At 56.8% G+C, this 23692-nt stretch overlaps 1 protein-coding gene across 1 annotated transcript in view; it reads right to left on the reverse strand.

Moving 5' to 3' along the window:
• The window catches only part of NCOR2 (nuclear receptor corepressor 2), a 222867-nt gene that overhangs the window by 90253 nt on the left and 108922 nt on the right, over nucleotides 1-23692 (reverse strand). Inside the window, 5 exon segments of the mRNA XM_019473303.1 lie at nucleotides 12077-12175; nucleotides 14360-14414; nucleotides 18085-18263; nucleotides 20692-20785; nucleotides 22160-22332. Coding sequence (XP_019328848.1) covers nucleotides 12077-12175; nucleotides 14360-14414; nucleotides 18085-18263; nucleotides 20692-20785; nucleotides 22160-22332 — 600 coding nt within the window.

The following is a 23692-nucleotide window of genomic DNA, read 5'->3' on the forward strand; positions in this document are numbered from 1 at the left end:
GGGGGGGGACCCCCCCCGCCCCCCCCCCCCCGGGGACCGACCATGGCGGCCATCTGCACTACGTGCTCTACCCCAAACCTCAGACCGGTCGGCATCAGAGCCGGACCACAGCACGGCACAGTGTCAGGAAGTCACAGCCGGGAACCCGCGAGCTGGCCAGTCCCCCCCTCCCGGCGCACGGCTGCCCCCGCGGTGCACGGGGAGGCTATTCTTAGCGCTGGACGCAGACCAGCTCTGGATGATTCAAGGGATGGGACGCCATCCCAAAGCGTGACAGGCCAGGAAATGCTTCCCCAATTACCAGCCGATGTTTTCCTCTGATTCATGCTGCCCCGGTTAGAGGTGGACCGGCAGGTGGGTCAGCTCTTAGCGGACACACCAAAGGCCGACACCAAAACTGTTCGGCTCCTAGCAAGCTCAAACCTCTCTCCACCTACATCCCTGCCCCCCTGGGGATGAGGCACCCCACCTCTGGGAGGCAAAGCAGGTATGTGCTCCCCACCTTGCACAAGAAGGTGAAGGGATGTGCCCGAGGCCAGGGAAGATGCCTGTGGCAGAGGGCAGGGCTGTCCCTCCTGTCCCTCCCTCCCAGGTCCGACGCTCTAACCGCTGGACGCATCACTGCTGCTTGTTTTTGCTGCCAACACATCCTGTTTATTTAAAAAGGCCCCAGGACAAAATCACACACGGGACGCGTGAGCGAGAGGCCGATCCTGCTCCAAGCCCACGGGGACGGGCGGCCTCCTTCTCCGCACGCTCCCCGTGCTCCGACGTGAGCTGCTCCGTAATTACAAACATCTGCTCACCTCTATCCCAATTTCCCACCGGCCCCGGAGCAGCTGGAGAGGAGCAGAGCGCTGCCAGCCCTCCCGGGAACACCGCATGCGCTGCCGGCCACCCCCTCACCGGGGCCCGCGGGCAGACACACATGCTCGCCCCGGCACCCGGCTCCCCTCCGGAGCGACACTGCTCGCCCTGCCCGGCCAGCTCCATCGGGCTGGCACGTCACATGGATTTCAGCCGCTGCAAAGCTCCGGCTCCAAGCGTGCTTTTGGGGAACACCGGCTTCCAGGTAGGTCCCGGATATCGAAACACTGGCCCTGATGAGAACCGACCAACTTGCTGCAAGTCCCGGCAACAGGTCTGGTTGGGAGAAAGCCCCGGCAAGGAAGAGGTGCAGCTCCTCCCACTCTGTTTACTTCCTCCGCTGAAGCTCTGCCTGCTTCTGGAAGCAGGACGGGAGGGCAGGAGGAGGTGGGGGAAGCAGCTCCCCACCTTCACCCTCCCCAGCCCCGCTGGAGACGCCTGCCGCCTTGGCACAGAGACGGTGAAACCAGCCAGAAACCCCTTCCCGGCCGGCAGCCTGTCCCCCACCTCTGAAGCGCGCCGCTCGCACACTCACCGTGAGCTCCGGACCATCATCTCCCCCCAAATCACTCACCTCCCCGCTCCCCGGCTCCCGCGAGCGGCCGGTCCCCGACAGCCCCATCGCCAGCTCCCGGCCCCTGCTCACCGCCCAGCCATCCGGGCGCGCTGTGCCTTACGTTCTCCGGCTCTGAAGGCTTCCTGACGATTTGCATAGTTAAGCCGTAAACTAACCACAACATTCCTCTTATGATTTTGCAATCTGCTGGAATAACGTGGTTGCTCTAAGTCGAGTCGATGAATCATCATCTATAAACCACAGCTCTCGTCACCGGGGCTCTCAGTGCTGGCTACAGCCAGCGTGATTAATCCGCCAGGATGCCAAGCTTAACCTACGGCGCAGGGCTATTTATTTTCCAAACTTGCAAACCTCTGGAAAATGACTGCTCCTGCCTTCCCCATCCCCTCCGCAGCGAGATGTGCCGGGCTGCAGCAGGGGACCGGGGACCATGCCAGAAATCTCCCTCGCTGCCCGCAGGACATCCCGGTGTTAACTGCTGGACCGTGCACCTTGCAACTGAGGCACCCGCACCCTCTCCCAGTCCCCCCTCACTCCCTGCTCCGCAGCACCTTCAAAATAGGCACCAACACACCACTGTTGCCAGCACGGCTCTGTTCCCCAGTCCTGGTCCTGCTTGGGACAGGGACAGGCATGGTCACCATTTCACAGCAACTCTCCCCGTGATGTTTAGCTGAGCTCATCCCTGGGAGTCCTGTTCCCACCCCAGGACCACCAGCTCCTGCCACCCCCAGCCATGCCGCTTGCTGGTGAACACGCTGGCGGGGAACCGGCTCGGGTCACGGCGACGGCACTGTGCGAGACCCCGTCCCCGAGCCCAAGTGCCAGCCGGGGGTGACATCTCCTCTCTCTCATGGCAGGTTTCGAGGGCAGATTGGCTGCATGGGGGATGCCATTTGGCTGCCAGCAGGTGCATCACCTCCATTGCCGTCATTACGGTGCCCTAGGCTCTTACAGAGGATAACACACCACAGAAACCACCAACTCCTCTTTGCTCCTTAAATCAGGAGGGAGCAAACCACGACCCTCTACGCCCTCATGCAGAGGGAGCCGTGCGTGCCAGGCTGAGCTGCGAGGCAGCTCATTTCGTTGCCGCTCAAGCCCATCCCCAGGTACTGCAGGCAGCGAGCTCCGGGGTTTTTGCTCGAAGGCGGCTTTGCAGCCCTTGCCACAGGCTCACTGCAAGCGGCGCGGTGATGCATGCCAACCCTCTCCCCACCGCGTCACACCGAAGTCTGCCTCCACAGGGGCTTTGGAGGGAGCGGCACCCCGCTGGCACGAGCCCCATCCCCTCCAGCAGCCGGGAGCGCTCACTTGGCCGTGCCGCCTCTCCCGCGTGCAGGGCGCTGGCTCCTCGCTTCTCCCGCGGGTGACTTCAGATCAATGGCATTTATGATGTTCTCCAGGGGCACTCAGCTGCGGAGCAGGCTCAGGCCGAGGTCATTGCACGCAATCAGGGAGTTGCAAATTAAAACCAGCTTGAGATAAGCAAAAGACAAAAGGCCTGCGCTACGCTGGCCAGGAACACCTGGGGTTCGCTTTGCTGCATCTCCAGGAGCCCCACCACGCCTGCGATGGCCGTGTGCATGCATGGGTGCCTGCTGGCATCACCCTAAACGTCCCACGGGGTTCCGTACCGGCACCGCGGGGCAGAATGCACTGCGCTCTTTGCGGCACAGCTGGTGGGACTCAGCACTCGGCTCCCACCCCTCTCCCCAGCCCCACGGGACGCTGTGCAGAGCATCTCTGCCAGGAACAGGGCTGGCACCACGCAGCCATGGCTTGGAAGCGTCCTCTCTCCTCCACCACCCACATCCATCCTTCCACTTGCTTTCAAACTCTCCCTCTGGCATGTCACACCAACGACAGCCAGGGCAGGGATTCGCCCCCTGAGCACCCACAGCGCCAGCCTCCGCTTTAGCCACCACGCTGCCCAAGCACCCGAGGTCTCCCCTGGAGCATCCTTCCCCGTTCACCAATGTTGTAGCAGAGGACGAGGTGCCCGCCACCGAGGTCTGACACCGTATGGCCGCTGCAAACAGCACTCCCCTCATGTCCCTACCCGTCCCTCGGCAGCAGGCTGGATACGGAGCACAGGAAGGATGGCTTAGAAATACATGTATGTATCACGTAACAGACTCCCAGGGCCTGGAGTCTCTGATCCGATGGTCTGGAATGCCTCAGCCCTCGCTGCCACCCACCACTGCACAGCCTGGCTTCTTACGACCACACGTGGCACCCTCTACTCATGGGAGAAACCACAAAGCAAAACAAGCCACTGCCAAAACAACAAGGAGAGGAAGAGGAATGTCTGCCGGCGACTTGGCTTTGATCGCTCGCATCCCGGGGCTGGGTTTGATGCTGTTGGCTGCGGAAGCAAGTCGAGAAATCAAAGGGCCAGGCTCAGATTTGATAAGGAGTACGACAGCGAGCATGGGGCTCGCTCGGTTCATCTCTGACCGTGATGGCCTGGAGCTGTGCTGCTCCTCTGCCGGTAAACAACAAACCCTGCAAGACAGCAATCATTACATGGCAGAGATGGAAAACGCCGGGGCCATGCCCAGCATCCCGGGAGGCGCTGAACAGGCCCCGCGCACACTCACCAGCGCAGCTCTCCGGCACCACAAGCCACAAAACACGGCCGGTGCCAGCAGCAAAGCGCTGGAAGCCACAGCTGGGCTGCCCTGCCGTGCCACGGGAAAGCCCCGTGCCATCTCCCAGGCTGCTGGTCCTGGGGGCGAGCAGCATGCCCGGGATGAGGAGAGGCGCCAGCTGTAGGACTGCAGAGATGCCAGACCCTGCGGCATCACTCGCCAGACCACAGCACGACCGCATCCGGTGCGTGCACCCAAGCGTGGGCTCATCTCAGGTGGCACCGGGAGCCTGTTGGACATGAGAGCTTTTTGGGCAGGGGCCCCTGTGCAGCTCAGTCCAGCACAGCGGGCACTGACGCCTTCCCACCGCTCGCTCCTTGATCTCAGTGAAGCACAGAAGTGATTTTTACAGGACTCTGCCCGCTTGGATCCCTCCTTAAATCACCGAGGGCTTTTCCATAAGAGGAAATGTTTCTTTTCTGGGTCGCTGCTAAGTTTTTTAAAAAGTGATTTGATTGCTTGCGAAGGGAAAATGACCCGAGGGGAAGAGCGCGTAACGTTTGGAAGCAGTGGAGATGAGCCCCCACTCTGTCCCAGGCGGGGAACACGTGTTTTCTCTTCCCTGTGGTTTGCTTTACCCCGCTCTCCCCTGCTTGCAGCCCCTCGGCCACATGCTGACCCCCCTCCGAGCCCTGCCAACAGAGGAAGGTGCTGGGTCGGCGGCTTGTGGGATGCAGAGCAGCATCCACGCACGCTGCAGACGTACCAGGGGCAAAGCAAGCCCCATATCCTCACGGAAGCAGCTTTCTCCAGGATTTTCAGCTGTGCCCGCTTTAGAAAGCAACTTAGCAGTGACGCGACCTATTTCCCATCCATTCCCAGTCAAACCTGGATCACAACAACAGATAAAACAACTCATCCCAAAATCCAACCGCTTCTATCACTCCCTGTCCTGCCGGGAGGATGCTGCAGGTCCCCCGCTGGGATTGGTAATGCCCAGCCTGGATCCCAACCCCCCGTCCTGAGGAGTACTCACGTGGGCGCAGGCGTGGTGGAGCGCTCGCTGGGAGGATGCATCGACCTGCTGCTGGAGAAACACGAGTCTGAACTCGGGGGCCAACTGGAATGGGGGGGTTCACGTCACTTTTAAGTGACTATTTTATTATCGCTAACTGCAGACGCAATCAAGCTGCACGGAAGAGCCCGGCTGTGGTGGCCAAAGGATCCGTCAGCAAGTGGTCCATCAGCAGCCCGTGCCAGTGCTACCTCAGAGGGAAGCGGCTGCGTGTCCCTGCCTGCCGGTGCCCGTCCTCGCTCCGAGCCCACAGGTCTCGCTGCCGTCCCTGCGCTGCCAGCAGCCTGCGAGGCTGCGTCAGGAGCCGGGGACCGAGCAGCCATCCTCCCGCGGCAATGCATCCTTCAATTCTTTTCCCAAATATGGCCGCATCATTCTCATTTAATCACCCCCAAAACTGCAGCTGGGATTTCAGGAATGCGAGTTTCCATTGTGTTTGCCTGATTACACTGCCCGGAGGGGTGGCAGGGCTGCAGGAAAGCTGCAGCGCCCTCGTAATGGGGGAATGGGCACGATGCACCTTACGGGGCATACTTGAGGGACAGGGTTTGGGAGCGAGGAGAGCCCAGACTGAAAGAGCAGGCGCCAATGGAGGGTTACAGGATCGATATCAGTTCAAACATCGCCGTGTCTCACACCTCGCCCACCTCCTCTGTGCAGGCACCCCAATGCTCAGCCTCCCTTGCGACAGGGCAGTGATGGCCCGTGGGTGACAGCCCTTTACCAGCCTCGACCGCACACTCGGTACCCGGCAATCTTGGCATCCCGGAGAGGGCAGGTGGATGTTCCCGTTTCGAGGCATGGAGGCGAACGCAGGCCCTGGCAGAGAGCATTTAGCAAAGTACAGGACAGGCTGCAGACCCCGAGCCCTCGTCCGTGATCCCCCCGGCACTGCTGTCAGGCTGCCCTGTGAGCCGGGAACTGCCTGAGCTACGCCGAGCTGTAGGAAAAGCACGAGAGACGGGTGTTTTCCCAGAAACAACCACTTTTCCTGATGGAAACCAGTTTCTTTGCAAGTTGTGTACCGCCAGCCGCTGTGCAGGACCTGCTGCCTCCAAACACACTCCAGCACGACCCTCCGTGCTCACAGGAAGCCCGCTGCTCTCTGAGGATGGCTTTGGACCACTTTTGAGAATTCTGGGGGTTAGCTTGGTTTTGTCTGGATTTTTTTTGGCTACAAGATGTAGATTTAAAGAGCGAGAGCCTGTGCCGAGCAGCGCGCACACAAGCACCCAAGGGATAAATGCTCTGCAAGACGTTTCTCCCCGTGAGGCCGCACTCAAGCAGGACCAGGACCACGGGGTCTGGCCAGGTTTGACTTCTTCTCGTGGGTCCTGCACCCCATCCTGGCCAGGCAGGTTTCCCCAGCCACCAGCAGTGCTGTCACGCTGCGGACCTGTCCAGAAAATGAGCCAAATTCAATCCCCTTTGTGTCCCAGCAGCAAACCGACACGGCCCAGCCGGCGGGATGAGGCAGAGCCGGGGGGACAGGACAACAAGCAGGGCCACCTCACAGCAGTATCCATCAGCAGAAGATGAACCCACACCCCAACGCTGACATCCCAGGTGTCATTTCCAACCACGCAAACTGCTCCATCACAGACCTTTCTGCAGCCACAACCATTCCCCCCTGCCTGCTCCACTGATAATCTCAGTGCTGTTTAAAATACAGTGCTCAAGTCAGCACAGGCTTAAATGCTTACAGAATAATTTATTGGTATTCGTGGCAGCAAAGTTTACTGCCCACATCCAGGGCTGTTTCTGTACGATGTGCTGCATTATTAAACCAGGATTTTATGACAAGTATCTCTCCGCATCTGAAAGAGAAGTTGTCAAACCCTTTGTCACTAATGAGGAGCCGCTCCCTGGATTGATGAAAATCAAATGCTTCCCAGAAATAAATACTCATCATTCATCTCATTAGCCGTTGTGGTTAACGGAGCAGGGGCACACGCACAATTTGTGGTGTAAGAGGCATTTTACTGAGCTCTGGACCTGATCCTCACAGAGGGAGGAGAGGTGATGGCAGGGCAAGGCTGGTCCATAGCGGGTGCTCTGCTTCTGCACCGGGGTGGGGGTGCAGGGAGACCTGGAGCCGCAGGCAGGCAGCGCCCGTCTGGCAGCCCGAGCCCTGCCAGCCCCTGCCAGCCTCACTGGCGGGGACGGCGCTTACGCGAAAAAAGTAAATGGGTTGTTTATAAAAATCCAGGCTGGGGCTGTTTATCCGCGTCGGCAAGGGGAATGGTTTGTGTTTGGGGAGGGCGGGACAGCTGGCGGGACGGATAATTCGATTTGGGTTTTGGCAGGGGGCAGGGAAGAGGGTGGGCCTGGGAAAGGCCGCTGGCCCTGGCAGTGGATCGCGCCGTCGGCCCTGGCAGGTCACGCCGCAGCCCCCGCCCCGCCGGCACGGCTCTGGCACTGCTCCCCAGCGGAGGAAGGGGGGGGTCCAGGCGGCTCCGGTCCCCCCGGAGCGAGTCCTCGAAAGCGTCAGCACTAACGCACGGGGCCCTTTCACCGGGTAATACGTGAGCGCCGTCTGACAGCAGCGCCGAGGGGGACCGGCATGACGGCACGTCCTGCGGGCCGCGTCCATCCACCGCGACGCATGACTTCATCCACCTCTGAGTCATCCTCAGGATGGGCAGGCGGCTCCTCCGGCCGCCCATCGCTGCTGCTGACCAACCCACCGCCGGCGAGAGCACCGGCGGCTTTGCCGGGCAGGACAGCCGCCCGCCTCCCCATCCCAGCACTGTGCAGGAGACGGGCAGCTTCTCCCCCCAGGAATTCACCAACGCTGCTGCAGGAAGCATAACCGGCGTGCTGCGGCCGCTCCACTGCCACGCGGGCAACGCTACTCCAAAATCAAAGCAAATTTATTCTGGAATAAAAACCCCCCACTCCGCACAGAGTAATTATGTTAAAATAGAGTCACTTTGCTTCCAGCACAGTTTCAGCCCAACGCTTGTGCTATTACAGCCCGGCTGAACAGCTTGCCCAAAGAGCGAAGCACATGGCGCTAACTGCCTAGCTTCAATTTTGGTGCCCCCCGCTACAGAATTAGGGGTGTCTGCGGAGAGATGCTCTTTGAAATACCCTGAAGAGCAACTGCGACAGCCCCCCAGGCGACACATCCACGCGAGGGCCTTTTCATTACAAGCTCATGCAAATTTATGCTTATTACTATACATTGAATATTGGATCAGACCGTTTTACCATGACTCAAACTTTTTCCTTTTTTTTTTTCCTCCCAATGAGCAATTATATGCTTGGAAGTTATTCCTCTTCCCATTGATTCCCCCCTTTCAGGGTTAAATGGCATTTTCCATACCCAAACACAGAGGATTATTTTAGAAAGGATCTTCATCATGGGAGCCTGAATATTATGCATAATGATCCATCAAATGCATGCGCCTTTCATTCATCGGCGCTGGGGGAGGCGGTGTGCCGGGAGCATGCGCCCTGCCTCGGAGCGGGCGGCTGCTCGGTTTTCTGACAAACTGGAAGCAGAATCATGTGAAGTCCCCGCTCTTGGCAGGAGATTTTTAGCAATAAGTAGCAGCTTTATGAGGAATATCCTTTGCCAGGGGACCATCAGCCAGGAAGCAGTGGGATTCTTATTTTTTAATGGACTTTTAATAAGTAGGCCACAATGATAATCTTGACACCAGAGTAGCTTTATTTCTACGTGTAATTATCTCCACTTCGTTCTCAAGCTCCCTGCAGCCTCCAAGAGCAAATAAGACCACCAACCTCTCCGTGAGAAAAGGAGCGAGAAAACAGCATAGGGCCACTTGAAACGCTATTTGTATCAGACCTCATCCGCTCCTCTCATCTGATATCAAAGTCAACCTCTCCTCCCCTCCTCTGAATCAATTATATCTCACTTTTGGCGTTTAACTGCTTGAACCCTTACCAGCAGGAAAATCCGTGCTTGGAGCACAGGCAGCGCCGGGAACACGGTGCCATGTCTCCCAGCGCTGCAAGAAGAGTGTTCGCAGCCCCAGCTCCTCCCTGCACGCTGCCCATCCCCGTGCCGTCCCATCATGTCTCCTGTCCTTCATCCTGTCACCGTCTCTGGTGGCTGAGACCGGGCAGGTGAAGGCAGAGCCCCCAGTGCATGGGAAGCCCAACACCGCCGCTCCCCAGCCGCAGCCCCGACTCTTTGCGAGGCCACAGGATGAGGGACCTACACGGGGTTAAAAACAATCTGGGGCCAACAGAAACTATTTTAAGCTCAGATTAGCTCCTCGCAGCCCAGTTCAGTCGATAGCCCCGCTATTTTAAGCTTCTCGCTTAAGTTCCTCGCAGCCCAGTTCAGTCGATAGCCCCGCAAATGGCTGAACTGGTACAATGAAGGGGGACCCCCCCGGGAACAAGCAGGGAGGACGTGCAGCCAAAGTGCCGGCTGAGCCTCTGGGACAGGTTACTCCCAAATGAGAACACCTTCTGCAGGTGTAGGCAGAATTTGAGCAGTTTCTGAAGGTCCTCACTAAGCAAAAATCCCATCCGGAGCATCCCTCCATCCTAGGCCTCCAGATTTGCCAGGATCTAACCTCTCCCGTGCTGCTCTGCACAGCCGCATGGTGACCCAGCCTGGCCTGGGAAAGCAGGTCCCGTCGGCACCGCGCTCAGGGGAGACCCCGGCTCCATGAAGGGGTGCATGGGAGATGCTTCACCACTCCTACCAGCTTCTGGCAAGACTTTTAACACCACGTTGCTTCATTACCTTAAAATCCCACCCTAAAACAACTCTCTCCCCAGCACAGCCTCCCTCTGCGGCACAGACCCGGCCGTGCTGTCCCACCAGCTCCACTGTCTCCCCTCCACAGCAGCGTGCCCTTCCCAAGCCTGCACGCAGGCTGTTCCAGCACTCCCCTGCACGCAGCCTTGCAGGAAACGGACGCAAGCGACGTATAGAAATAGCGGGGGTATTGCAGCACAAAGTGTGCATCTCAAGACCTCCCAAGATCTCTGGGGGAGAGCTGCTCCAGGCTGGATTTTATGCAGCAACTTTTGTTCTGCACCTCTCTCCTACTGCTATTTGTGCAGCCAGCCCTGGGCTCCTGAAGCTTGTCTGAATATCTCGTCTTCCACCTGAGCATCCCATAGTAACAGGAAATATTCACTGCTTCACTTCCCCCCCCAGAATCACAGATCTGACTCTTCTTTCCAAATCAATAACGTTCTGGTCAAGCTCCGCTCCAGTGGAGGTGCAATCCGCTCCCCTCAGAGCCCAGCAGCCTCTGCCTCTTAACAATTTACAAACATTGCCACCCCCTACTTGCAAAACCAGTCCTGCCTTTTATTACGGTCAATGCAGCAAGTCCCTGCTTCCAAAGGCTGGCACTGAACGAGGCTCCAAATGGCAGCACACGATCACGACTGCCCAGGCTGGACCAGACTCATCAGTGAGGGCAAGCGCCGTGGGAAATTCTGCAGTGAAGGATGCTTTGGATACTTTTAAAAACCAAAATACAAATAGTACCTGCTGGGCGCAGGTGGCTGCTGGGGTAGGTAGGTAGATGCAGAGCAGAGCGTTAGATTGTCTCTCTCCCTCCACACTTGTTACTTGCTCAACTTAACATTGAAACCAGAATGAGCTGTGCTAAATGTCTCCACTGCTAACAAGAAACAAATGTGGCCTCATGTTCTAGTTGCTGTGATCTAACAAAACAGACCATGGTAAACACTATAAAAATGTACTGGAGGGAACCACCCTGTGTTTGCTGGGAGAGAGACTGGATAATCTAATAGGGCTTTATCCATCTCCAATGTCTCTGAAAAAAAGAAGGGAAAATTGGGCCCCGTCCATGACATTCGTCATGTGCTAGCTATTCTGATGTCTTAATGCTGCAGAAATCAAATTGGAGCGAAGCTACCTATCTGCCTCCCAATCAGGATCTAGACCCAAGTGCTGCTTTTTATGGCCATGCAGTGTGAGGAGCTGCTGATGTCAGTGGTGGCATGGGCCAGGCCAGTTTTTCCATCCTACCCCCATGTTATCTGGAGAGATACTCCCTTTGCGGTCACCTCACTCTCCTCATGACATGGATAATCGTTCACTTCATGGACCTGGGGATCTACCAGCAGGACCTTCCTCTAGCTGAAAGCATCTGTGAGGACAAGGTACCTGCCCAAAAGGTCAGCACTTATCTGAGTACCTTGGTATCGTGGTATCAGCAGCAACACTGGCATGGTCGCGTCTAATTTTATATCTAGGCTATGTAACGGCAAGGGTTGATTCAGTCACCTACCCCCAGACACCTCGTGGTGCCCTAGGTACCTGCCTGGCCCTTAACCAAAGGGTTAAGGGTCTCCTCTAGCTTCAGCACCAAATCTGCCAGCCCCCTCGGGGATCTCAGACACCCTCCAGCACTTCAGATAGCACTTTATATGCCTCTGCTCAGGCAGTCACCAGAAGTCACTCCCACCCAAGCCATTCTCCTCCCATACCTTTGCCCACAGAAAGAGCCTTGGGCAGGCTCTGCAAGGCAGGAGCATCCCCATCCAGCACGCAGCCCCCAGGAGCCCTGTCCCTGTTGGCACGCCGGCTGCCATCTCTGGAGGGGAGAGAGAAACGGGCCCCACTCGGTCCTCGCATAGAGCCACAGGCTGCATGGGCAACCCCGTACTACTCCTGACACCTGGCCAGGTCTTCTGCATTCACTCCATCCCCTTTTTCAAGCATCTTGGGTTTGTTGTTTGCTTTTTCAAAGCTACTGTGACCTTGGCACGGAGACGGACGAACATCAACTGCCAGAAAACAGGATGTTCTGAAAAGCTACACAGAGCAAAACCACAGCCCCATCTCAGTCTGCAAGCAAGATCTCCATCTGGGGAGGGGAGAACAGAAGGATTTGGGGTGCTCAGAGAAAGTGCTGCTGAGAAGCTGCAAGTGCAAAGCGCTGCAGCTCCTTGCTCAGCCTGAGGGATGACGTTTCCATGCGCTCCTCCAGCTCTTACCTGGCTCTTCCCGCGCCGCCGGTAATTCCTTCTTACAAGGTTCTTGTAATTCTCATTCTTCTTGGTCAGGTAGTAATACAGGACGCAGTCTGCCACCGTCTGCAACAACACAGGCAAGTCAGGAAACAGAAGGTCCCGGCCCCTCGCTCTGTCAGGGTGCGGACTTCCAGGAGCAGTGTTCAGGCCCTGCCATCGCCAGGGCTCCTGCTACTTCTGAAGATCTGCAGCCCAAACAGGCTTCCCTGCACATCCCTCCCAAAGCCCTTCGGTGGAGCTGGAAGTGGGGGGCAATGCACGTTGACCTAGTAAAAAGGCTCAGCTCTTCCACGGGACAGACCGGGGCCGTCCCACGGACATGCCAAGACGGAGACAGGGGTGCAGAGCAGAGGGCACCCCTCATTGGAAGCAAAGCAGGGGGAAGGGCTGGCCCCAGATGACTGTGGCAACTAAAGGCAGAAGAAGGAGAGCCGCCTGTCACCCTGTGTTGTGGTTACGCGAGGCACAACCTGCCACGCGACTGTCAGCTAGCATTATTTCCAGCCGTTAAGCTCGCTGGCTCGAGTGTGCATGACTTTCCCGCAGACAGATTGAGATCCCGGCGCTCAGGAGCCACCATCCCAACTCCTGTTCCAGCAGTTGGCTCCGCGAGCGCTGTCCCGGATCGGACACGTTAGGAAAACAAGGAGCCGTGGCCAAGACATATTCTGCTCCTGAACAGCACGGAGCGTGCCCACGCTGGGAAAAGTCCTTTGCTGAACTGGGTGTGCACCTGAACACTGGTCTTGGGCTACACCTTCACATACAGGATCAGCGGTTGCGTGAACAGAAATAATCCCACAGACCCATCACGCCTGCAAGCGCCTGGGAAGAGGGTGCTGCTGCATGCTCCCAGAGGGTGCATGGGGGCTGCGCTCTCCCTATCCCCATGCAAGGAGTGGAACCATTTGCAAAAACAGATTGCAACTTTTAAAGTGTTAATTGGATCTCTTTCTAATCTAGCCCTGATTATACACACACACGCGAACACAAAAACTTACAGTCATCTGTTCCAAGGGCTAAGATCACTATTTTTTTATAGTGCAATTTAAAAATCTATTAATTCATTACATGGAGCCATACTTTGCATCTCTCTCCAACAGGATAATGGATGTGTTCTGTATCATAATTACAGCCTGATTTACAAACGAGTACAAATAAAATTAGAAGACATTTTACAGCTTGGAACACAGACTGGATTGTGAGCATCATCCAAGTCCCACCGCTTTCGGCTTTAACAAGTGGGAAAGGCTAAAAAGAGCCTGGTATCTTACAGTGACAACAGCAGCACGAGATTGCTGCTGGCCTTTGCTTGCTTGCTGCTTTGGGCAGGAAAGTCAAGGTCTTATAAATAATTTCCCCAGCCTGAGTCATGCAGAATCAGAGAACAGTTTAGGCTGGAAGGGATATCTGCAGGCCACCCCCCCTGAAAGCAGAGGGGTTCCCCCAGAGCGCGTGGACACTGCATGGATGAAACACTGCATGAGATGGGCAGAGGATGCAACTAACTACAAGGACCACAGAAGAAGCAGCTCTCAAGTGTTCCTTGCTCAGGAGAGCACCTGGTCCATCACTGCCTTTCCAGGCTGGGTCTGTCCAGGATCTGCCCATAGGGCCTGTCCCACAAAAGGTACCTGGCCTTGCTCAGAACGGGACCAGAGACTCGCTCTTCCTTCAGATCTCTTTTTCAAATCTTCCATCAGCCAAATTAACAGCAAAAAGGAAAAGTCCAAGAAGCACAACACAGAGGCTTGAAGGTCAGGTCCTCCTGCGAGCAAACTGTTCCTAAACACCAAGGGGAGGTGTGTGTGCTTACATGACACCAACCTGAACTGCTGGATGAACTGGGATTCAGCCCACCCTCAAGATCTCCTCCCTGCACGAGGAGGGGACCCCTCTGCTTTGTGCTGGGCAGCTGGGTGCCCACACCCCCTGTGTGACAGCCTGGCTGGTGCAAAATGCCTCCAGGAGATGCTGGAAAGCAGGTCCCTCAGGCAGATCACGGGGTGGGTTGCAACGCCTACGTGCCAGGCTGGATGCGTTCACACATCTCGCGGCTCTGTCGCTCCGCAGCTGAGTCAGTCCCTTGTCTCTGTAGGGAGCCGGGAGGTGTCTGGACCGTGCCCGGGGCTCTGAGCCACCACCGCCCACAGATGCCCAGCATCCACCGGCTGCTACAGCACCAAAAGGAGCGGCGCGATGGAGAAGAGAACGCCAGGCAGGTGAAAGCCAGGCAGGGAGGCTTACCTTCCTGTCCAGAAAGGATGCGATCAGGCCGAAGTTCTTTGGATGCTGCATGAACCTGTGGGAGCGAGAGGGAGAGGGTTAGTGTGGGTGCTGGCTCTGACCCCCCTTGCAGCTGGGCTGCCGTGCCCAGAGCGGCAAGGCCAGCTCCCCGAGGGACTTAGGCGTTTGAGAAAATATTTGTCTGCTGCTCAGTTTCCCAGAAAGACAGGAACTTTAAATTTAGCCCAGTTGAGCCGGGCTGGTTGGGAGCTTCGATGCGCAGATGTTCATCACGGGGTGGGAGAGGGCAGGGGGGCTGGCAGTGCCCGACAGCTGCCCATCACCCTGCTCGATCCCACAGCCACACCAACCCGTACCAATGGCAGGATGGGCACAGAGGGCAGCTGCACACCTGGACGAGGCCTCAGGATTTGGCAAGGAAAGGGCGAGGAATCGCTGTCAATGGCCGAGCACAGGCACCCCGCAGCACGGCCAGGGGTGCCCCCGCCGCTGAGCAGGACCCCAAAAGCCTGGCTGGGCTGTCAGGAGCAGCTGCAAAAGACACGAAGGGAAACCCAAACCCCAGGAGGAAGCATGGAGCTGCCACATTGCCGAGTTGCTCAAGAGACCCCCGGTGGCACAGCGGCTCCGAGGAATGCTGCCCAGCAAGCAGAGAAGCTGTCAGCAGGCTTGCCCACGGCTCTGGCAGCCTGGGAGGGAGCATCGCCCGCCGGGGGGAAAGCTGTCCCTGGGCGCAAGCTGTCCCCTGGCACAAAGACATCTCCTCCAACAAATCCCTTCACCTAGCTGGGGGGGGAGTGCCGAAGGCCAACAAGCCCTTGGCATGAGGTGCTCCTGCTGGCAGTTAACTGGTGCATCACCAAAGCACGGAGAGCCTGGCTCTTGTGCCGGGACTGGAGCACAGCACTGGTCCCAGCATAGAGGTTGCCACCAGCACGGGCTCTGCCCCAGGGAGCTAAGTGGCCAGGGCCAGCCCCACTCAGCATGTGTGGCTCTGCCAGCTCCCAGGAGCTGACGGCTCTGTGCCCTGGGCAAATGGTTCGGAGGTAAGAGGCAGGCAGGCTGTGGTGTGGGTGCAACATGGGCGGGACGTGTCGAGCAGCTTGGTGCCTCCCGCCCTGCCGGATATTCCCCCGGAGCTGCTGGTCAAGCCCTCTCCTCCCGCCTTCGTGGCTCAGCCCCGCTGCCAAACTCAGGGTCAGGGCACCAAGCTGAGCTCAGCAAAGGGCCTGACTGACTTCAGCCACGGCAGCAGGACGTGGGTGCTGTCACCCACGTGCTGATGCCCTTCTTGATGCAGGACCCCCATCTGGTTTGGGTGGCACTGCAAGAGCCCTGTCACCATAACTGGTCACCAGAGCAAGGGATCTCATCTCTGCTGCAGCCAGCATGAGGCTTTTGTGGGTGACAATGTGGGATGGGGGGGAACGTGGGAGGTAGGAGCATGGACAGCAATGGGAGCGTGATGCTCGGGTGCTTAATGGGGACCCAAGTCTCTATCAGCCTTTCTGCCATCAAGTGTTTTGAAGGTCAAAACTTCCCCCCTGCCCCAGATATAACACAGACACCAAGGGAGATGCCCCAAGACACGTGACTAAATAAATAAGTAAAAGAAAAAAGGAAACCAGAAATGCTAGGCAAAAAATAAAAAAAGAAAAGCAGCTGGGCTGCTTAGACAGACTGGGATGAGAGCACAGCTCTGGAGCTGGCTCATCACGCTGTACACAGCACAAACCAAGGGACAGGGTTTTCATGGCCACGTTGTCAATGATGTTAACGCAGTGTCGGGGGCAATGCGGATGACAATCTACTGTTTTTCATGGGCCAGACCGTGTCCCCACGATGAGGGACGGATGCTGCGTTCTCACAGTGCCCAGCACAACAGGGCCTTGATGCCTGAGTGGGATCAAGGGGTACCGCAGCCATCCCTGCTCCTTCACCAGCAAACCACGGCCCCCCTGGGAGAGGGCTAGCGATGGACTCTCAATAAAGAGACCCGAAATCCTGCCCAGAAGCAAATCAAATCAGACTCTTCCTCGTGGTTATGTTTTAACGGCTAAAATGCGTTCAGACCTGGAGCTTGTTGGCCTTGCAGTGCCTGGCTGTTTTCTCTGAGAGCTCCTGCCATCAGGGCTGAACAAAAGGTTGCACCAGGTTTTCACGGTCTCAGGAAGAGGCCGGCTCTGGGTCACGAACACAGATGACACAATTTTGGTTCATCTTAAATACCCAGGCCAGAAGCTGCAGCACACCAGGCAGCTCAGCTACCCGTACACCGGGATCGGGGCGAGAGCTGGGGCAGGACACCCTTGGCCCTCCTTACAGCTCCTAAGTACCAATCTCTTAAAATGAGCTTTGTGAGAGCCCTGAAATCCTCCTGTATTTATGCCTCGAACTCCCCATCACCCACGGTGATGACACAGAAACCGCCGTGCACAGCAGGATGCACGAGCTGGGTGTGGATTCTTCCAGCCCCATTAGCCAGGCACAGCCCCACCATTAAAGACCAAGTAATTAGCCTTTGCGTCATTTGCGGGCAAGCCTTGCTGTTTGGAGTGTCACATTTTAAGGCTAATTAGCAATGAGGATTCTCCTCTACCAAAGGCTTAGAGCTGGTTTGCTTGTTTTGTTCTTTTTTGGTCCGTCTTGGCAATTAGTTATTTCAGCTGCAAACAGGAGTCATCATGAGCAGGGACAGGAGGAGGGATCCCGGACACGGAGAGGCTTCCAGCATGGCTGGTCCTGGGCTTGCTGGTAATCCACGGAGCTGTCTCACAATCGTCTGGAGGCCAGACTAAGGTGGTGCTGCCACAAGGGACAAGGTGGCCCTGGGGCATCCACGTGTCCCTCATGTCCAGAGCAGCGAGCCCCGGCAGAGCTCATCCTCCTGGAAGCTGAACTCCAGCTCTGTTTTTACAGACACACAGGGCACACTGGGGGCACCAAGGATGATCTGGTCCTCTGTGCAAACACACCGGGGTCCCCACTAGGCTATGAGATACGGAGGAGTCTGGATGTGAGACTGAGCTGGGACCCACAGCTTGGCTGACAGCGTGGTGGTACCCAGGGAAGGGATCAGCAATCCCCCAAGTGATCTCAGTCGATAAAGCAAAGCTTTTCTCAAACACTGCTTGCAAACAAGAGAAAGCACCGCAGCCAGAGTTTGCACGTGTCTGATGTGGGAATGCATCCATGGAAACAGCAGCTGGTGGCAAATCCTGCAGAGAGCAGGACAGAGCGCTGAGGGACGGGCACCGGCTGGGAGCTGCAGCCTGAGGGGGTCTGCGTGGGGGGTTGGATGTTGACAGCCCCGAGAATCCCTCTGGACACGCAATGCCCAAAGGACAGGCATGTAAATCCAAAAACGTAACAGTGTATGGAGCATTGGGTTTCACTGGCTTTATCCTTAAACTGGCTGATACAACGAGGGGAAGCAGAAAAACTTCTAGTTCTCACCCTGTTGTGAGCGGCAGCAGCTTCCCGCATCTCTGCACGGGGGCACGAACACACCAACCATATAGAAAGGTCTGCGTTTTCTGTGCAGGTGCATCACCCTGTGCCCAGGTCCAAGGCAACACAGCGACTGCGGCTGTGTCCCTGGGGGGCAAGACAAGCCCTTGGGAAATTCATGCCTTAACGTGCTGGGGCCCCGGCCAAAGCATTGCACGGGTCCTGTCTACACTTCCCAAGGGCTACGCAAAGAGAGGCATGTGGGCTGCACTCACTTTTCCCGGAAGGTCTCCTTCTCCTGTTCACTCCACATGTTCATCACCTGCCGGTCCTTGTAGACCTTCATGGGGTCATCCATGAGGCCGTTCATGTTGATGAATTTAATGCGTTGCTGGTCAGCATCATAGAGCATGGGCGGGATGACAGCGAGCTGGCGCATCTGCTTCTCCAGGTTCTTTGGGGAAAGCAGAGAGAACAGTTGGTCAGCACCATGGGCCCGCGGGGACCACAGAGGACAGATGTTCGAGAGGAAAGGACAGGCGGAGGAACAGGAGAATCCAAAAGCAAGCACTAGACAGCTTTATTGTTAGAGTAATTGTAAATTAAACGCTGAAAGAGGCTATCGCTGTCAACCAGGAAACAATTAATCTTTCATTTTGAAACAAAAGGTTTTAAGATACCGCATGGAAATATCTAACGAGCAAAACAGCTTCTGACCATGACGAGAGACAAGTCAAAGCAGCGGTGGCACAAGGAATGCAAACCCCTTCCCAGCTAAACCCACGGCCATGTGGAGGTTCAGCTCCCCACCCCAAATTGCAAGGGAAGCAGGTCAGCTCTGCAGAGCTTTCTGAAAGGGTGGGCAGAGGGAGACGTCGTGTTTCCCTTCCACGGGAAACCTAATATTGTTCCAGGAGGTTTCAAATGTCACCGTAACGGGGCCGTCATTCCTTTCTTTCCTCTTACTGCAACACCCTGGGACATAATCTGATGCTTTTACTCCATCCCATTCAAGCGCAAAGTTCATCTAGAGCCCCGGCTGCACACCAGGACAGGACAGACGGGGCACACTGGTTTCCTTAAGTATTTGCAACAGAGTGGCCAATGTGATGTCTCATTTGTGCCATCCCCTGCCCAAACACCGGGACTGTCCCTTCGGCTGAGCTGCTGGTGGTCCCCCGGCACAGGTCCACCCTGCGGGGACAAAGAGATGCTCTGGCCAGCCTCTTTTGTTTGCTAGCAAGCACTGTCACTCCGAGTACTCCCTGTCACCTGGGATGGCACTGGTCAGAGATATTAACCCAGGAAGGCAAGGTCTCAAGTGCTGTTATTTTAATTTACAGCTAGACACTGGTTCCTGGGAGAACAGTAATGTCCAATCCTTCCAGCAAGCTGCCAACCCAGGCCTGCCCAGCACTGCTCTGCTTCCCCGCCGTGACTGATCAGACCCAGCCTCCTCTTCCTAAAACACAGCACTCTGCACAGACACGGACGTTTCAACTCATTTCATCACGTTCCTCATCCTCACTAGGACACCTCCCATTTAGCAACCAGCTGCTTCAGATGCCCTGGGGGTGTCATCTCATCGTGAGAGGTCAGGGACAGCTTGCAGCCAGAGCATCGACCCTGACAACCGCAGGCCGCCCCAGCCGAAAGGAGAAAGCTCCTGTGCAGAGCCACGGCAGGCAGAGAGGCAGCTGGCAGGAGCACTGCCTGCAGCTGAGAGCGCAGGGCCTCCCCCTTCGCCTGGCAGGTCTCGGGGTGCCGAGCGCTGCAGATACACCCCGCCAGACCTCTCTCCTCTTCAGCAATGCGTCGGGGCAGAGAGCTGGCCCTCGCTGCCAGCTACGCTCCCCGGCTCTCACCTCCCTGCTCCTTCCAACCCTGTGGAAGGGCTGGAAGCTCCTAAGGTCTCCTCTGAGACAAGCAAAGCGGTGCCTTGGGGCTCAGCAGAAGGCTATCGGGGCGGAGTTTAGAAGCACACTGTGCAGGAGGTCGGAAGCAATCGTCTAACGCTCCCCTTGGCCATAACCTCTGCAGAGCTGTGAAATTTCCCTCTGCTTCAGAGATCCACGTCCTCCGGGTCGTTGCCTTAACTGGCTAACAGCAAACTGCCTGGGACCCAGGGCAGGGAGCAAACTGTGGCGCACAGGCAGCAAACATCTCAGCTATTGCTGGGCAATGGCTGCTCTCCCCTCCCAAACGCGATCCATTCACTGCAGCTCGCCTCCGTGCCAAGAGAGTGGAACCCTTGTGAAACCAGATCCAAACGAAGCCAAGGTCACGGGGATGTTTCAAGATGAATGGAGCACTCCCAGAAGATGTGGGCCAACTGGCTCACGTACAAACCATTCATTCCATAGGATTCCCCTGTGTCAAGCCGCACAGCCCATTCAAAACAAAACAAAACAGAAAAACCCCTCCACCCGGCAGCCAGGGCACCGGCTCCCTTCCCTTCCCACCTCCGCTTCCAGTTTAAACCAACAGCCAGGAGGTGTTTGTGGGGTGCTCCCCAGGATGAGCAGCATGCTGGGGTTTCAGGTCCCCAAGAGGCAGTCAAATGCCGATAAACCCTACCCACTGGCCACCAGCTCCTGGGGTGCTTTGCTCCATGTTTTGCTCCTGCAGAACCATTGCATAGCTCTGTTACATCTCTCAGGCGGCTGGAAAGATACTTCTGGGTATTAAATGAACACCTCACTTTGGATCCTGCCCAGAAAGTGTATTAGGCATCACGGCAACCTCCCCAACCTCAGCATGGCCTGAAGTTAGTGGGATTTGGTATCAGATTTCACTGTGGGACCTGGTGGTTCTCTCCTGGCTTCCTCAGAAAAGAGTGGAGTGAGGGATGAAGAGGAGGAGAAAGGACAACCCGGTCTCACCTCTTGTTCTGAGAGCCCATCGATGATTTCTGACACCTCGTGCTCACTGCGCGCGGCCGACATGGAGAGCCCGCCACTGCCCCTCTGTCCTACCCTGCTGGGAAAGGGCAGTGAAACACTCAGACACTGATGCTCCATTTTGTAAACCACATTCATGACAACTCGCTGGCCCTGTTGTCCTCCTTGTCGACCTCCCTAATGGCCATATCCCAACACCCCACCCAGGCCACCCCATCCCACGCTGCAGGAACGGCGCCCGCCGCAGCCCCGTGGGCTCTGACAGCACTTACTCCTGCCCGGAGAGCACCGTCCCCCGTGTCCCCCGGGTTTAGGGCTCACAGTCGAGAGCCTCTAACAACCTTCCTTACCTGTGCCAACAGCCACCTCCTGGATCACTACAAGAGAAGGATATTTCAAACCCAACCGTACTCTCCCCCCATTATTTTCTCCTGTTCATTGCAACGCAGCAATGGCATAAAGGCGTCAGCGTTAGCACCGAGCCGTTAGCACTGTGCCACCGCATCTGGTTTGCAAATGCTGCAGGAACTTTTAAATCAAAACCAGCCATTGACATCCTTCCCCCCCCCAATATCACCCAACATAACAGCCATGCATCCCAAGGAATTAAAACTTGTCTTATTAAGCATGTAAAAGCTTAAAACATTTCTCAGTACCATTTCTCCCCTTCTCTTTAAGATAAAATAAAGCCACCGATTAGGACCCATCCAGCTCTTTGTGGGGCACAAGGACGGGACGCTGGCACAAGGGTTTGGGTTCTGCACACATCAGGTGTCCCTGGGCAAGATCCCGGGGCTGAATCGGGAAGGACAGGGAATTTTCAGCAACAAGGGTGGAGATCATGAAATCGTGTCTCCTCCTGGCAGGAAACAATATGACCTCAATTGTGCTTCCAATGAGGAGGAGAAAATGGGCTAGGGGATGGGACAGACAGGGACATCCCTTTCAGTGAGACACTTTGTGCTTTTCATATCATCTGCGGTCGTTCCTATAACCTCAGCAGACCTTTCTTCTCCCTGCCTATGCTCTGACCAAAGCATGTGCATGTATTAAATCATTGACATGGACCAAATCCATCTGCAAGTCTTGTACGCCTTCATTTAGGCCCACCAGTAAGGCAGTAATCAGCGCCGTCCCAGCCAGGCGGCCCACACAAGGGAGCTGCTCCTTGCTCCAACACGGTCAGCCGGGAGATCAGCAGCAGAGGGGAGATGGGCAACCGCATTCCTGACATTTTTCCTTCTCTCTTGGCTCTGTGCTGAGCCCCCCTGGGGAAAAAAGCAGCAAAGCTACTTGTCTGCTGGCTTTGCCTTCGACCAGAAGGGGAGAAAAGGGACTGATAGCCATCCCAGCCTGCTCCTCCCGTGAACAAATCCCACACCCATCCCCAAAGAAAAGAGAAAGGCTGTCCGATACCAGCTCAGCCCCTTCCTACCGCTTCTCCTCTAACCTCTGCATGCGCTCTTGCAGTTCCCGCTGCTTCCGGATCTCTGGGAATTGCTTCTCATAGTATTCCCGCACTTTGCTCTCTTTGGCACGGCGTCGGGGGTTATTTTCGATGCGCTCCACTTTTTTTTCCCAGGCCTCCATCAGCTGGTCATAGCGCTGGCAAAACTTCTGTTCCTGAAAGGGCAGAGGGAGAGAGGGAGCTCAGGAGACGTGCCTGGGAAGGGCAGCTCCTCCAGGTCTGTCCCTCGATGGCTGCTCAGGCTGAGCGTGAGTCACGTTGCTTAAAGAAATACGGTTTATTAGGATATGGACACGCTCCAGGGTCTGGGACCAACCCAAGGGTAAATTCTCAAAACAGGCCATCAGGTACCCTCAGGCTTTTCCCTTTCAGCCCCAACATCTTTGGTGAAACCAGGACTCTTGCCCAGCGTGGCTTTGCCCACCCACCACATCTTCTGCCTGAGCATCCTCCAGCGCCTTGGGTGCTTGATTCAGCAACCAAAGCCCCAGTGCTGGGGAGGGAGAGCCCCTGCTCCGACATGGCTGGCCACGCACGGGGAGAGGGCAGGTCGCCTGCCTGAGGCCACCAAGCAAGAAGGGACTGAAACATGGCTTTGGGAGGGGGCACAGGAGGGCAGGAGAGCAGGTCCCCACCATGCGAGCAGGGCATGCACAGAGCTGTAATTTCGGAGCCGCCAGCTCGCCATGCCAGGGAGAGGCTTGCTGAGGCGCCCGCAGCCGGGCACCCCTTCCCACCCACACACACCGTCCCTGGCACTCATGGCTCCGCGCTGGCAGCGCCAACAGGACTGGGGCCACAGGGCAGCTTTGTGCACAGGCCTGGCTCCCCGAAACCAAGAGCCAGGCACCCGGCCCCTGTCCGAGGCCATACGGCTTGGTGGGCCGGCCGCACCACGATACCCCCAGCTCCTCCACTGTCCCAGAAAGCATAAGTATTTTTCCAGCTGCTGCTCCTCCTCCTTTTTGGCCCAGGAGCGGGACGAGCGCATCCCCACCGACGGCAAACCCAGGCTCTGCCAAACGCAGCACTGCAAGGGGTTTCCGTGCCATGTAGCCCCAGATGACATCCTCATGGCACACCCACCCAGCCGCCCACACAGGTCCAGCACTGCACTTCTCCCTGGTATTTATGGGACCAGCCCAGTAACCACAACTTTAAAATATCATTTGCAACACAAATAAGCCTCCCCCCACCACCTCCCGAATCGCTCCTCCCTCCTCCAGCCACTCTCTTGCTAGAGGACAACACCCACAGAGAGGTGAGGTCCACACCAAGAAGATGCCCGGCCACGGTCCCCGACGGCTGCAGCGAGTAACAGGAGCGGAGCGATGGAGCCCAGCCTCATGTGAAAGCAGCTGGGTGACCAGAGGGGGTTTTAAGGTTTCATTTTGAGTGAAACAAATGCCTTCTAGGCCCCAAATCAGGAAGCGAAAGCAGGTGTCACTCTGCAAAATGATCAATGGCAAACCCCAGGTTGCCTCCTGCCCCCCCCCCCCCCCCCCCACTCGCGGG

This window comes from Aptenodytes forsteri, unplaced genomic scaffold (assembly GCF_000699145.1).
Source record: "Aptenodytes forsteri isolate BGI_AS27 unplaced genomic scaffold, ASM69914v1 Scaffold118, whole genome shotgun sequence".
Taxonomy (NCBI): domain Eukaryota; kingdom Metazoa; phylum Chordata; class Aves; order Sphenisciformes; family Spheniscidae; genus Aptenodytes; species Aptenodytes forsteri.